Source organism: Lutjanus erythropterus, chromosome 10 (genome assembly GCF_056507025.1).
Source record: "Lutjanus erythropterus isolate fLutEry1 chromosome 10, fLutEry1.hap2, whole genome shotgun sequence".
In the NCBI taxonomy this organism is placed as follows: Eukaryota; Metazoa; Chordata; class Actinopteri; order Lutjaniformes; family Lutjanidae; genus Lutjanus; species Lutjanus erythropterus.
In genome coordinates, this window is record NC_139326.1 from 39,634,497 (window position 1) to 39,649,053 (window position 14,557).

Here is a 14,557-nt window from a genome sequence, read left to right on the forward strand (position 1 = left end):
ACACACATTACAACACTTCACATGTCTGAAAGTTGCCAGAAAAAAGTTTCTCTGGGAGGAATTTTAAACATGATTTGGTCTTTAAATGAGAAATGAGGAGCAACATCACAGTAGTGACAGTTCTGCCATCAGCTGTGAAAATACTGTCATCATCCAAGAAGTCAACATGTCATTTAAGATCAGCCGCTAACGTTAGCAAGCCAGAAATCCAGTCACATAATCTGTCAATAACACGAGGACTACTAGTGAAAAATATTTTGGGACTGTAGGTGGTGAAGCTCATGACTGGGATGGTGTGTGGGTGAAAACACAAACCCTGGACCAGAAAAACTTCATAACAACTAACTTTAATTTAGTTAAGAAAGAAGATTTCAATGTGCACAACTACTGCTAATAACCTAAATGTTCATTCACACATAACAAAGGAAGGAACAGCTGGACAAACAATGAATAACTCATAAAAATAAAACATTATATGAAGCTAAACAATTTCTCTCTTTTGATATAGAGAAAATCCAACAGTTAGAGTGATGAAGTTACATGACTTTATTATTGTGATACTTGGATGATGTTACTGATGACATTTGAACAGGTAATTAGTAAGTGTTTGGGAGTAGATTTTTAAAGTGACCCTCTCAGCCCTGGTTCCAGGTTTGTCTAACCTGCCTGCTGATGAAGGGACACTTTTTTCTTCTCTTTGTAGTATTTTTCCTGTCGTCACTTTCTGTCAGATGAGGGTGGGAACACTTGGTGAGAAATTTGCATCAGTGCAGACCTTCGTAGCCAGTTAGGTTTGTGTTGATAAACCTTCACCAACTGATTGGTGGCCTGAAGGCCCACAGGACAGCGTGAGCAGATTTAAAAAGTCACCACTGTTGCACCAGGAGGACAGTCATCAACAAAGATGGGTGGTGTAACACATCTTCTCCTTTTGCTGTGTGTCGGTGAGTACACAACTATAGTTTACATCTCTGATACTTACTTCAACTCTTTTATACACACTCAGATAACATGTATGTTTTTCTAAAGTAGTAATTCTATGTTTAATGAGTTCATCAGACATGTTATTACACTTCTTAGTCCATCTTTCAGTCCCATAGACTGTTGTGATATCTGTTATGTATTCTGGAGCCAGTCAAAGTTTTAAAAGTAGAAATAAGATTTTAACATGAGTTCCAAAATGTTCTAGAGAAGACAATTAAAAGTTTAGGTAGATGGTCCACATCCAGGGGTTGAGACAGCAGATAGTGGATGGAATGAAAAGAAGAGGTGTCACGTCCTTCAGTCAGCCTTCAGCTGTGATGTCTGCAGTTTGATGATGATGATGTCAAAGTGGATGGATACAGCAGTCCAGTGGTCTCATGGGGACATTGTAGAGTATTTTTCTAAATGATTCTTAAAGTTGGATCTTTATTTTTGCATGATTGTGCAAAAAACTTCACAATAATCTTTTAGCATATTGTAAATAAAGTGGTGTGAGATGAAACTAGACATCTACACCTCCTCCTGGAGAAAATCTAGACTCTGACCAGAGACTTTGGACAATCACAGGTCGATGAGATGGTTGATGGTTCAGGTCCTGGGAATGGCACATTTGTTTTGGATGTAAAATAAACTGCTGAACTTTGTATTTGTGAGAATAAAAGGAAAGTCAGGGTACAGAAAATGTCTGTTAGTAATTGTAAGAAACTGTAATAACTTCTGGCACAGTTGATCATGTATATTGATAACTTCATAGAGAGAATACAACAACCAGTGTTGTAACTCACAGTCCCCTGGTGGACGTCTTTGTCTTTCAGGTGTCACAGTGAGCACAGCGGAGGATCTACAGAAGAGAATCATCAGAGGTACAAAGTGTCGTGATGATGAGCGTCTGTATCATGTGAAATTAGTTGATGAGAATGAGAACTTTGTGTGTGGTGGCTCTCTGATCACTGACCAGTGGGTTCTGACTGCAGCTCACTGCAAGAAAGGGTGAGTGAGTTTTACTTCAAATCAAGAAACATTATTTTGCTATTTGTTATTGACAATTTAAAATAAGTAGCAACCATTAATGATGAGATGTAAAACAACAGTATTCCCAAAATGCAGATAGAATTGCTTATGTTCATTTTCAGTAATTACTGACCTTAATACATGATATAGTTACAGTGATGCAGTGATGTTTGTCTTTAACCTCCAGGGTTAAGAAGGCAGTTGTAGGGGTGCATCCAGGTCCAGGACAACCAGTGAAAAAGAAAAAAACTCGGACCTATTGGAAAATATTCACAAAACATGACATCATGCTGATGAAGCTAAAGGAAGCTACTGGTATCAACCCTGTAAAACTTCCTGACTGTGCAAATCGTCCCAGACTCAATATGTAAGTTGTGACCTTCCTCTTTAATAAGTCTGAAATCTCAAAATGAGAAATTTCTGCAGAAATTAAAAAAAGAAAAAGTAAAGCCATTATGGTGAAAGATGTTTGTCTGGGAGACTGATGATGATGATGATGATGATGATTTTTCTTTTGTTTGTATTTCAGAGATAAAGTCCAGGTCGCAGGTCATGCAAGCTCAGATAGACACTGTGATCGCTGTAAAGATATAGGTAAGAAAACTGTCTCAATCTCACATATTTGACAGAGGAATAATTTTCATCATCAGTGCTGCTTGAAGCAACAAGAGAGGCTCTTTTATTTCTGCTGATGCTCAGTTATCCATCAACCACAGGTGATAACATCATGTGACAACATCAGTGTCAGAGCCATGTCTGAACAACATCTTAGTCTATAAGTTAACAGCTCTAATAACAACACAAGTCTGATGAATCTGATTTCTTTTATCATAATTATCTATATCACAGTTACTGTCTTATTTTTCTGCTATGTTTGCTAACATTGCTGACACATATTTACACGAAGGATCAGAAAGAATAAATAATGAGATTCCAATGTTTTCTTCATTTGTTGGTGGAATGATTTTCTGTGTACAAGTCAAGTAGTCTGGGTAATGTAGTAAAAAGACCTTTTCTGTTCTCATCTAGAACCAAGAACAAATGATCTCCAATGTGCAGACCTCGATGTTGTCGGCTGTCCATGGATCACAAACCCTTTACAGTTCAAAAAGCGACGTGACCGTGTGTTCTGTGGTGACACTACTAATGCAGACGTGTGTAGTGTGAGTGAGCTTGTTTTCTACCCTTCTATCTTTTCTACAGTCATTGTAAGTTTTACAGACAGAGGGCGCCCTCACACTTCTCCTCACATCCAAGAACCTCAGTTAATAAGACTCAAAGCTATAGGAACATTAATATTTAATAACCAGCTGGAACCCTTTAATATCTATGAATAAATCTAAAAAGTATTTTAAAAAATATGTAAAAGTCTGTAACTAACAATATAAATCTCTCTCACAGGGCGACTCTGGTGGAGGAGTGGTGCTCAACGGCATGATTTATGGTGTCATTTCTGCCAGTTATGATGACATCTGTCTGCATCCAGTCATATTCATGGACGTCTGTTCTTACATGGACTGGATCAACAAAACTATTACTGAACAGACGGGTTGTTTTGGGTGTGGTTAGTTGTAAAATGTCCTGTCATTTAACAAACATGTCACATTGTTGAGTTTGTCTAAAATGACCATTGATGAATTTAAAATGAATTGGTTTACATGAAATGTTCAGTGATCATGTGTAAAGTCCTTTAAAATAAAGAATAAATGTGATTCTACAGCAAGACTTTACAAAGAAGTGTCTGAGTCATAAAAGTTAGTTGACAGTTTCTTGCTTCTATACTGTTGTTCTGATGAAAAGAAAAGCAGAAATCTGCAGTCACACATTTTCCTGTAAGAAGTGATTTTGTCTGTTATTATACAGTCATTGTATGGAAAAACTACAAAGGGATAATAATAGATGTCTTGTCTTCTTTCAACAACACTGATGATAAACAATATGTTCCAGCAACATTAACATGACCTGCACATTCATTGTCCTGAGCTGAAACAACATGTCAAACTGAAGCAGTTGTTGATCTCTTTCGGCCCCTAGTGGTCGGTTAAGAAGAGAGAGAAGTCAGCTGTCGATGGTCGGATAAAACAGAGCAGTCAGAAAATAGAATTACTGCCTCACACTTGTTTGTCTCCACCAAGCAGTCAAGTTACAGTTTATGTCCATGTCTGTCCAGAATCATATCATGTCTGTAGGGAAGACTGAAGGAATTTAATATGGAACTTAAAACTATATTGACCTGCAACTTTGAAGGAATTAAATTAAAGGTATTAAGTGTATTTTTTGCTAAAATGGAAGTTGTCACTCTACATGTGTGATTCCAGTGAATCATTTCCAGGTAGAAACATGCTGTCTTCACTTAGAGACTATTTTTACAGAGGACAGGGGACTGATAGACAGCTGAACATTATGATGTCACAGTGAAGTTGACCTTTGACCTTTTGGATATAAAACTTTATCACCTCATCATTTTAACCTGTTAGATATTTATGTGTAGTTTTGTCATAATTAGTGTATGAATTTGTGAGTTATGGTCAAAAATATGTTTAGTGAGGTCACAGTAACCTTTGACCTTTGAGCAGCAAGATTTAATCTTTCAGTCAAAGTGTTCATTTGTGTCAAGTTTGAAGAAATGTGATGACCTGAAAACATAAAGCCTGTGACCATAAAATATAAAGACATGAAGGCTGTAAAAAAAAAAAAAAAAAAAAAAAGCAGTTTTTTAAAGAGTTGTGAATCACAGAGCTCCTTCAGCATACAGTCATGAATGTTCACCAGAAAAATAAGACTGATCGGTCCAGTAGTCAGGGACGTTTCTTGCCATATGTGGACTGTGTGGTTGCATAGAGCCCCTGAAGTCATCAGGGCCCCAAACAGTGTAAGTCCAGAGATCAGAGGAGAAGCTCCGTCACTTCATGTCACTACGTCATTCACATGAACACAACTTGTGAGAATGTCAGCAGTGTAAAATAAATAACATTTGATCTGTTTTACTAAGGAACTTTTCAACAAGAAGCAGAGAAAAACATAAATGATGAGTGTGAATATATTATTAATAACAGGGTGGATTTGGAAACATTGGAGAGTTTTAAGATTTGAGATTTGAGATTTGAGATATAACTCATTTTATTTTATTTATTGTGCAGTTTTTGTTAAATATTGCAGCTCCCTTCTGTCTGGTTTTGTGCTATAGGCTTTATTTTTCCATCATATCTTGTCTTTATGTCAAAAAGGAGTGTACTTGTGAGGTTATCAACCAACTTTTGGTAAGCGAGCATTTGAGGACCACAGTGTGTGTGTGTGTGTGTGTGTGTGTGTGTGTATGTGTGTGTGTGTGTGTGTGTGTGTGTGTGTGTGTGTGTGTGTGTGTGAGTTTGTTGTATTATTCATTTTGGTCACAAGAGGGAGGCAGAAGTTCACCACTGCTCTGTGTTCTCAGGACTAAAATCATTCATTCTTTCCTCCAGGTGAGTTTTAACAGTGGTGAAGTTCAACCTGCTTTGACTGAAATTAGGATTATAACAACAAAGTTAGAAAATGATCCTAACTTAACTTTTCATCATCAAAATGGGAGAGAAAACAGTTTAGATCTGACTTTAGATCTGATCTCTCTCTCTCATCCCTGTCAACATAACACACATACTACAGAGACTTAGAGGCTTGTTGCTGTTGTCTTCTGGGTAAAAAAAACTACACTGAAAGTATTAGAAAGCTGTCAACTCAATCTGACCACACAAAGAAGTGAAAATAATATAGAAGAGGTCAGAAGTCAAACAGCACAATTAACTGTCTTTTATTCTGAAGGAGACAGGATGTGTACCTGTGAGCCTTCAAACACTTCTTCATTGTTTAGTGTGACCTGCAGCTCTGTCAGTTTGACTACACACTGTTCTGTCCCAACATCAGTGAAACACCTCCAAACAGCACAGGTGAGATGAGCTGACAGAGCTCATGTATTGTCATTAAACTTCATTATAATGTATCAGCAGTGGTCAGATTTTGAAGGTTTGAATGCATCATGTTTATTATTATAATGTTGTACACATCTGACAGCAAGAAAGACACAGTTGAAAACAGATGTCAACAAGTTTCTGATTTCTCATGTCCTCTTCTCTGCAGCTCACCACAGCTCCAGTGTGTCTGTGCAGCACATGTTGGCTCGCTGCAGAGAAAACCAGAGCAGCTGGAGGAGCCTGAATGCAACAGATACAAGGATCGACCAGCAGCGCCCTCTGGTGAGCGGCTCTGTGAGTCACAGCCGGGTGTACACCTGCATCCTCAGCGCCCTCCAGTGGATCAGCCAGAGAAAGCAGCTGGGCTCCACAGGTCTCCCTGTGGTGACCAGCAGTCTGTACCTGGTGTACAACTGGGCTATACTCACAACCCAGCTTGCCAGAGTCAGACTGTAAACTCACAGTTGATACTGCAACATTGTCAGAGTTATGAAGAAACAAAAATGTTAAATGTTTTGGCAAAACTTACAGAAAATGAATCGATACATAAAATGAGCAACACTAATGATAAAATCAGTGCACAAATATATATAAATGAACATGGTCAAAGTCCAGATTTTATTAAAAATATTGTCTTGCCTTCTTCCTCCTGCCAGGACAATTTCTAGCTTTTTGGCAGCCTTATGCAAAATGTTATTTAGGGCCCGCATTTTTTGTGAAACCATGCACTGTAAAAATTATAAAATAAAAATAAAATAAAAATAGTGGTAAGTTCCATATTAAATTCCTTCAGTCTTCACTACAGACATGATATGATTCTGGACAGACATGGACATAAACTGTAACTTGACTGCTTGGTGGAGACAAACAACTGTGGGGCAGTAATTCTATTTGTTAATATTGGAACTTTGCAAATCTCTGGTTGCATTTGACAGTTGTTTGGACATTGCAGTAGGTGCTTCACCATCTGTTGCCTGGTGAGGCCCTGCACTCTACTAGTAGAGTGACCTCTATTATCTCTATTATTATCCCTTTGTAGTTTTTCCATACAATGACTGTATAATAACAGACAAAATCACTTCTTACAGGAAAATGTGTGACTGCAGATTTCTGCTTTTCTTTTCATCAGAACAATAGTATAGAAGCAAGAAACTGTCAACTAACTTTTATGACTCAGACACTTCTTTGTAAAGTCATGCTGTAGAATCACATTTATTCTTTATTTTAAAGGACTTTACACATGATCACTGAACATTTAATGTAAACCAATTCATTTTAAATTCATCAATGGTCATTTTAGACAAACTCAACAATGTGACATGTTTGTTAAATGACAGGACATTTCACAACTAACTACACCCAGAACAATCCTTTGCTTTGTCAAGTAAAGTTTTGGCAGTAGTCTTTTTGATCCAGTCCATGTAAGAACAGACGTCCATGAATTTAACTGGTGTAGTACAACCTTTTTCACCACCGGTGGAAATGACACCATAAATGATGTTGTTGAGCACCACTCCTCCACCAGAGTCACCCTGTGAGAGAGATTTAAATTGTTAGTTACAGACTTTTACATATTTTTTTTTAAATACATTTCACATTAGATTAAAGTTTTAAGACTCAGTTGCAGCTGGTAATTTTTCTTTGTTGCATTACGGCTGCGCCACATCAGCCAAAGCTGATCACAGCCATTCTACACAATGCTTGTGATTCCACCAGCAGCGCCTTGGTGCGTCCCAGAAGTGGCTTTCCACTTCAAATATGTGCCAAATCTATTTTTGACGGATGCCACGTCAATTCACACAGCGCAGATTGAATGGGCAGGAAGTCAGAGACAGAAAAGGCAGGGAGAAGGTAATTTTCAAAATAAAAGACCCAGTGCAGACTCACAGTCATAAAGACAGACAGAAAAGAAACTATTTAACCACGTAGCCTGCTTATCCATGGTAGATACACAAAGAGCAAGGAAAGAGGACCTAATCAACAAAATCTGAGCAAGTAAATATAATCAGCAGGCAAAACACTCCGCTGCTGAAACACTTCTCAAACTCTACTGGTGGGGCTTGCAGCCATGCAGAGGATGGACCAGAACCATGGTGCAGACGTGCCATGCTTGGTGGGATCAATCAGTCATTCTTGGATGTGGGGAGAAATGTGATGGCGCCCTCTATTGGACAGCCACCACTGGTAAAACTTGCAATGACTGTAGAGAAGACATAAGGGTAGAAAACAAGCTCACTCACCTGGCACACATCCACTCCAGAGGTTTCTCCACAGAACCTGTTTTCATGTGACTTTGGGTTGAGTGAAGGGTTGGAAAGCCACGGACAGGCGACAATATCGACGTCTGCACATTGGAGATCACTTGATTCACCAGGTACTAGATGAGAATAGAAAAAGTCTTACCCAACTGGCCTGACTTTTACACCACAAATGAAAAAAAACATTGGAATCTAATTATTTATACTCAATATAAAAATGTGTCAACCATGATACCAAAAATATCCACCTTATTCCTGGGGCTCCACTGTAGATGTGATATTGGTGCAACTTCCAGTGAGGTAGCGAATGTAGCAGTAAACTAGTTAGTCCCAGTGGCTAATCAACAATGGTCATTCTTTTGAAAATAATTTTGCAATAACAGCCTTGTTTTTAACAAATGAACTTACCTTTTGTAACACGTCCCTGTGAAGCTCTGGCACATGCTGCGCTGTTTGTGGCTGTACTAACAACCAGACAAAGCTAAATTTGTGCCTTGATCAACAGTGTTTTGAACGTGCAGCCAGAAGAAAAAGGATTTGTTCCTCTGTCCATCGTCTACCTAAAGATGAGGAAGCCAAAAGAATGTGGCCGAAAAACCTGAACTTTAAGAAACCACCAAAAACAACGCATGTGTGCTCATTTTATTTTGTTGAAAAAAAGGTGATCCTAATTTGCGTTTGGGCCATGGAAGACGACCAGATAAGAGACGCTGGGTTCTCAGAATTATTGACAGCAGTGCCAGGAGAACATCAGGTATGATTTCAGGTGTAGGGAGAACAGAAAACTGATGTATTTGTCCCGATTGACAGCCAGTTAATGTAACTAAGACTGCTTTCTGTAATGCACTCGTGGCTCAGAAAGTAGTAATACTGCAATTTGAAAATTGCTTACTCTGTTACAAGTAATAGTCTTGCACGCCAAACCTTAATTCACTTAAATTAAAGGGCAAAATGGGCTTTCTGTGTTTTATAGGTTATAGTATTGGATTAGGAAGCATATTGTGGTTGGCTGAAGTTGAGCTTATCCTCATCAGTGAGCAGCGCAGCAGTGGACTGTATAACTATGCATTACATTTTACAGGATTATAGTAGGTATTGAACATCCTATCCTGAACTAGTGATAGAATGCAATATTAAGTAAAGTATGAGTTAAAGTATGAAGTAGCAGCAACGGAGTCAATAAAGTAGCTAAATATGCTAGTGTACGCTATCTGTGGCCACTTCTTCAGGTCGCCCTCCCGTCCCTCAATAGTAGAAATCAGCGGGACGATGTTAAATTTGTAAAAAGGTAATGTGTAAAAGGTGGTGTTCCCATATCTTGTATTTCACAAATGCCACAGAAAAGAGGATTAGCGTTAGCCGTTACCATGGAAAACGCCTGTTCACTGACAGGACGTGACAGAAGTTATGCCCATAATTTACGCAAGGGATCATGGGGGCTAGGAATAAGGTGGATAAGAAAAAATAAGAGCATTAACTCTGATATACTGTAGGTAATTATCATTAAAGAAACAAGATTCAGCTCACTTTTGTTGTTATAAGGGCCTGTAACTGTGATTGCATGACCTGCAACCTGGACTTTATCTCTGAAATACAAACGAAAAAGGTCAAAGTCTCAAACATAAATAAATTTCACCACAATGATTTTGCATTAAAAAACAAAATTCTTGTGAAATTTCTCATTTTGAGTTCCTCAAGAGTTGAGATTTCAGATTTATTGAAGGGAGAAGGTCACAACTCACTTCTTAGTGGCACTGGGACGATTTTTACAGTCAGGAAGGTTTACAGGGTGGATATCAGTAGGATTAGGAAGCTTCAGCAGCATGATGTCATGTTTCTTCTCATTTTTCTCATAGATCACAGATCTTACTGGGGTTTGTTCTGTTTTTCCTGGACCTGGATGCACCCTTACAACTGCCTTCTTAACCCTGGAGGTTAAAGAGAAACATCACTGCATCACTGTAACTATATCATGTATTAAGGTCAGTAATTACTGAAAATGAACATAAGCAATTCTATCTACATTTTGGGAATGCTGTTGTTTTACATCCTATCATTAATGGTTGCTACTTGTCTTAAATTATCAACATGAAATAGCAAAATAATGTTTTTTGATTTGAAGTAAAACTCACTCACCCTCCCTCACAGTGAGCTGCAGTCAGAACCCACTGGTCAGTGATCAGAGAGCCACCACACTTTAAATTCTCGTTCTCATCAGCTAACTTCACATGATACAGACGCTCTTTATCACCGCACTTTTTACCTCCGATGACTCTCTTCTGCAGATCCTCCGCTGTGCTCACTGTGACACCTGAAAGACAAAGACGTCCACCAGGTGACTGTGAGTTACAGCATTGGTTGTTGTATTTTATCTGTGAAGTTATCAATATACATGATCAACTGTGCCAGAAGTTGTCTGATAGTTACTATGGAAGTGCAATATTGTTACTTACAGGCCCTTACACAATTACGAAGTGTAATTTATTTTTCAAACTCAAAATACCTTCATAGTGATGATAAACAGAGCCAGGAGGAGGTGCAGGTATCTAGTTTCATCTTAGACTACTTGAATTATGCTAAAAGGTTATTGTGAAGTTTTTGCACAGTTACACCAAAAATAAGACCCAACTTTAAGAAGCATTTAGAAAAACACTCTACAATGTCTACCTGAGTCTTTAAAACTGCCTTCCTTGTGTTGCACCTCCTCCCTGCTGAGGTCACTGTACTGTATCCCTCGACTTTGACATCATCATCCTCAGCCTTGTTTTTGCACATTTAAACTGGTTAGAAGAAAATCCAAAATCTGTTTTCAGTACACTACTGAGGTGGTGTGGGGCTCCTGGTCACTCTGTGAGAGCTAATCATTCTCTCTCGTGTCTTTACCTTTGAAATAATCTCATAGTAACCTCACTGTAAATGATTACAACATTTTATGGCAGCAGATCAAACTGCAGACACCAAGGGCTCCAAGGGCCTGACACCTCTTCTTTTTCATGCCATCCAGCAGCAGTAAAGGACTTGGCTTGATAACTGGAGGGTCGCTGGTGCAAGTCCAGCACGGCTCGGTCAGTACAGAGTGTGGACTAGTAGCTGGAGAGGTGCCAGCTCATCTCTTCTCCCTAACTGCTGACTTTATGTATGTGTGCAGCCTCCTCGCCCTGACATCTCTCTATCAGTCCCTCCAGCTATGGCTGTGATGTTGCGATTGCAACAGTTCATGCAAATTCAATATAATAACAGTGAATTCTGCACGGTCTTGCAATTTTTCCACACATTTAACATTATACGTGTGTGTCAATGAACCCAGTCAGTGTTTTGTTTTATTATTCACTAGTTTTTGCTTTTATATTTTCTTTTTTTTTTTCACATGTACTGAGAAGAACAGGTTTGTCACTGTTATTGACATTTGAAGTGTTTGTTCTTATGAGCCTTTTTGGTGAGATCACCACCACACACACAATAGTGTGGTTTTGTTCTCCTTGGAACAAGCTGCCTTTAATTCTAATGAATCATATTTAAAAAAAAAGCCTAAAAACACTGCAACACTGCAACATCACATTTTGTTTAGGAAAGCAGCCGTGAAATCAGGCATTTTAGGCCAGCTGCTGCCTCACCCCCTGGATCTGGACCAGCTACCTAAACCTTTAAGTGGCTTTTCTACAACAGAGACAGCCGAGAGCCACAAGGGAAACAAAAAACAGCCATGATGGCTGAAGCACAGACATCACTTTTGCCTCCATCAGAGGCCACATCACACTCCAGCTGATCTAGAATCCAGCTGTCAGGATATAAATGGGCATCAGAAAAACATTTTGGAACCAATGTTAAAATCTTATTTCTACTTTTAAAACCCAGAATACATAACAGATATCACAACAGTCTATGAGACTGAAAGATGGACTAAGAAGTGTAATAACACGTCTGATGAACTCATTAAACATAGAATTACTACTTTATAAAAACATACATGTTATCTGAGTGTGTATAAAAGAGTTGAAGTAAGTATCAGAGATGTAAACTATAGTTGTGTACTCACCGACACACAGCAAAAGGAGAAGATGTGTTACACCACCCATCTTTGTTGATGACTGTCCTCCTGGTGCAACAGTGGTGCCTTTTTAAATCTGCTCACGCTGTCCTGTGGGCCTTCAGGCCACCAATCAGTTGGTGAAGGTTTATCAACACAAACCTAACTGGCTACAAAGGTCTGCACTGATGCAAATTTCTCACTAAGTGTGTTTTCTGTGTCCTGCGCTCAAAGTTTTTTCTTTTTTCATTTTTAACTGTCGGTCACTAAAGATAAAACATGAGGTTTTTGAGGTTAAGTTAATGTGAGCCAGCCTACTACTTGGTCAGCTTATCGAAATAGAGGAGGTCACAAGTTTTAATCTTCTGAATTTGCCTCACAGTGTAATTATGCATCATATTTTAATAAACAAAACCTTAGCACACTACAACTGCTCTTTTCTGTGTGAGCTATCTCAATGGAATTACAGTTACACAATGATCTCTGTGTCAACGTTTTATACTATTTGGTCATCCAACAGAAACATTAAATATTCTGCATATTTTTGCTTATATAGTTTCCTGTATTAGAATATCTTTAACTTATGAATATCTCCAAATTATGTGTAATATATTGTTTTGTATTTGTTTTTGATCTTACATTAGTTGTTTCTTTTTGTCATGCACCGACACTGATGGAGCTCTGCTATATGAAACATCTGTCTGCAAATATGTGTGTGGAAAGCCTCTAATATTACTGTAATACGTGTTAATATCTGTTGAAAAATATAATGTGACAGTTAACCCTGACTGTATGTGGACTGAAATTCCCTTTCTCGAAATGTGATTGCTGCTCTGTTATATTTTCTTTTTTTTAATTTTGAACATGTTCATTGATTATAAAGTTCATGACAGTCACCTTAGTAACATAATTTGTGGCTTATTCAAACAGAGGAGCTCATACAGCCTGAGTTTTACTGTCCTGAATTTGCCTCATGGTGTGATAGTATGTTGTAAATAAATTGAATTTTGGCAAACTGAGGCTCTTGTCTGTGCAGGGAAATTTAAATATAACTTAAATATAACTAAAACAATATCATCTTCATTTTCAATTACAGTATATAATTGGTGGTCATCTAACAGAAACATTAAGTATTACATTCCTGTATTAGAATATGGTCTTTACTTCTATGTCCACATTATATGTCAGGTATTGTTCTGTATTTGTATGTTTTGATCACACCAAAAGTTCACTCATCAAAACTGAGGAAACTCTCTTTGTCTTTCTCTGAGATAAACATGCTGTTTCCTTCACAATAAAAGTCCCCTATTGTTTTGTTATTAAAGCACTTTTATTGTGAAGCAGCACAATCAGGAAATGTTTTCATTCTGGGTTGCTGTCCGCATAAAGTGACCTAAATTAATTAATAATGTAATTTATTAGCATTAACCCTGATAACAAGTCTCCTACTCTACACTTGTACCTCCTGCTATCAGTAGCATCCATGTTGTTTCCAGTTTACGACTTTAAAGTACATGAACACACCAGAGTTGGAATAACAGCTTCCAGCCAAGGAGCACATAATGCGCCACAACACACGCTTGTTTGAGTGGTAGAAAAAGAGGGTTGTTACAGGTTGGCTGTGGTCAGCGAGACGTCACTGCAGCCTCACTCTGGTCCATCACGGGCATGGCTCGATGCAGCTTGGTGCCATAAAAGTGGAAATGGGAATGCAAATCAGCGCGGCACTGGGCCAAAATTGTCAGTGGAGTGGGGTGAGGTCAGATGAGGACTAACAAAATAAACCTGACCCTCAGTTGGCATGAGGGTGAACAGATAATAACAGAATTTTCATTTTTGGGTGAACTATCCCTTTAAACATTCTCTTACAGCAGGTATACTGTAACAACTAGCACAAACTGCAGGGGCCTACAGTATAATACAGTAAAATTGCTGCACCAGAACAACAAAAACATGTCTGTCTGGACTGTCCTCTGTCCCCTGCTGTGAATTCCTCGTAGTAATGTCAGAGCTAAGCTGACAGACAGACACAGTATCAAAAGCTAAAGGGAATGCAATGTTTTACTCTGATATTTACCTTCCAGATATTACCGCAGGACGTCTGCTTTGATCCGTCCCAGCTTTGTTCAAATCCCTTTCATTACCTGAGCATTTGAGCGTGCATACTTCAGGCCAGGCTTGGGTGATGAAGGGTTAACGGGAGGATGTTTTGGAAGGTCGTGGGGCCCACTGGGGGGCCACTGCTGGGAGTCGCTGTCTTTCTGGCTTATTAGCCCTTCATCAAGATTACTGCAGACAGGAGGCCGGGGGACAGGACAACAGATTGAGGT

At 38.7% G+C, this 14,557-nt stretch overlaps 1 protein-coding gene and 1 long non-coding RNA gene across 2 annotated transcripts; one reads left to right on the plus strand and one right to left on the minus strand.

Annotated features, from left to right (window-relative positions):
* Positions 1 to 815: 815 nt before the first annotated feature.
* LOC146320876 (uncharacterized) lies at positions 816 to 3,712 on the plus strand. Its single transcript, XR_014771481.1, has 5 exons — positions 816 to 944; positions 1,800 to 1,974; positions 2,183 to 2,362; positions 2,525 to 3,158; positions 3,397 to 3,712. It is a non-coding gene; the product is annotated as an uncharacterized LOC146320876 (long non-coding RNA).
* Positions 3,713 to 6,706: 2,994 nt separating this feature from the next.
* On the minus strand, positions 6,707 to 13,897 carry LOC146320877 (trypsin-4-like). Its single transcript, XM_084729327.1, has 6 exons — positions 13,879 to 13,897; positions 10,337 to 10,511; positions 9,943 to 10,128; positions 9,728 to 9,786; positions 8,183 to 8,319; positions 6,707 to 7,474 (listed from the first exon to the last, which is right to left on the minus strand). Exons 1-6 carry the CDS (start codon positions 13,895 to 13,897, stop codon positions 7,292 to 7,294), a joined length of 759 nt encoding a protein of 252 aa, XP_084585453.1. The 3' UTR covers positions 6,707 to 7,291.
* Between the last annotated feature and the right edge of the window lie 660 nt (positions 13,898 to 14,557).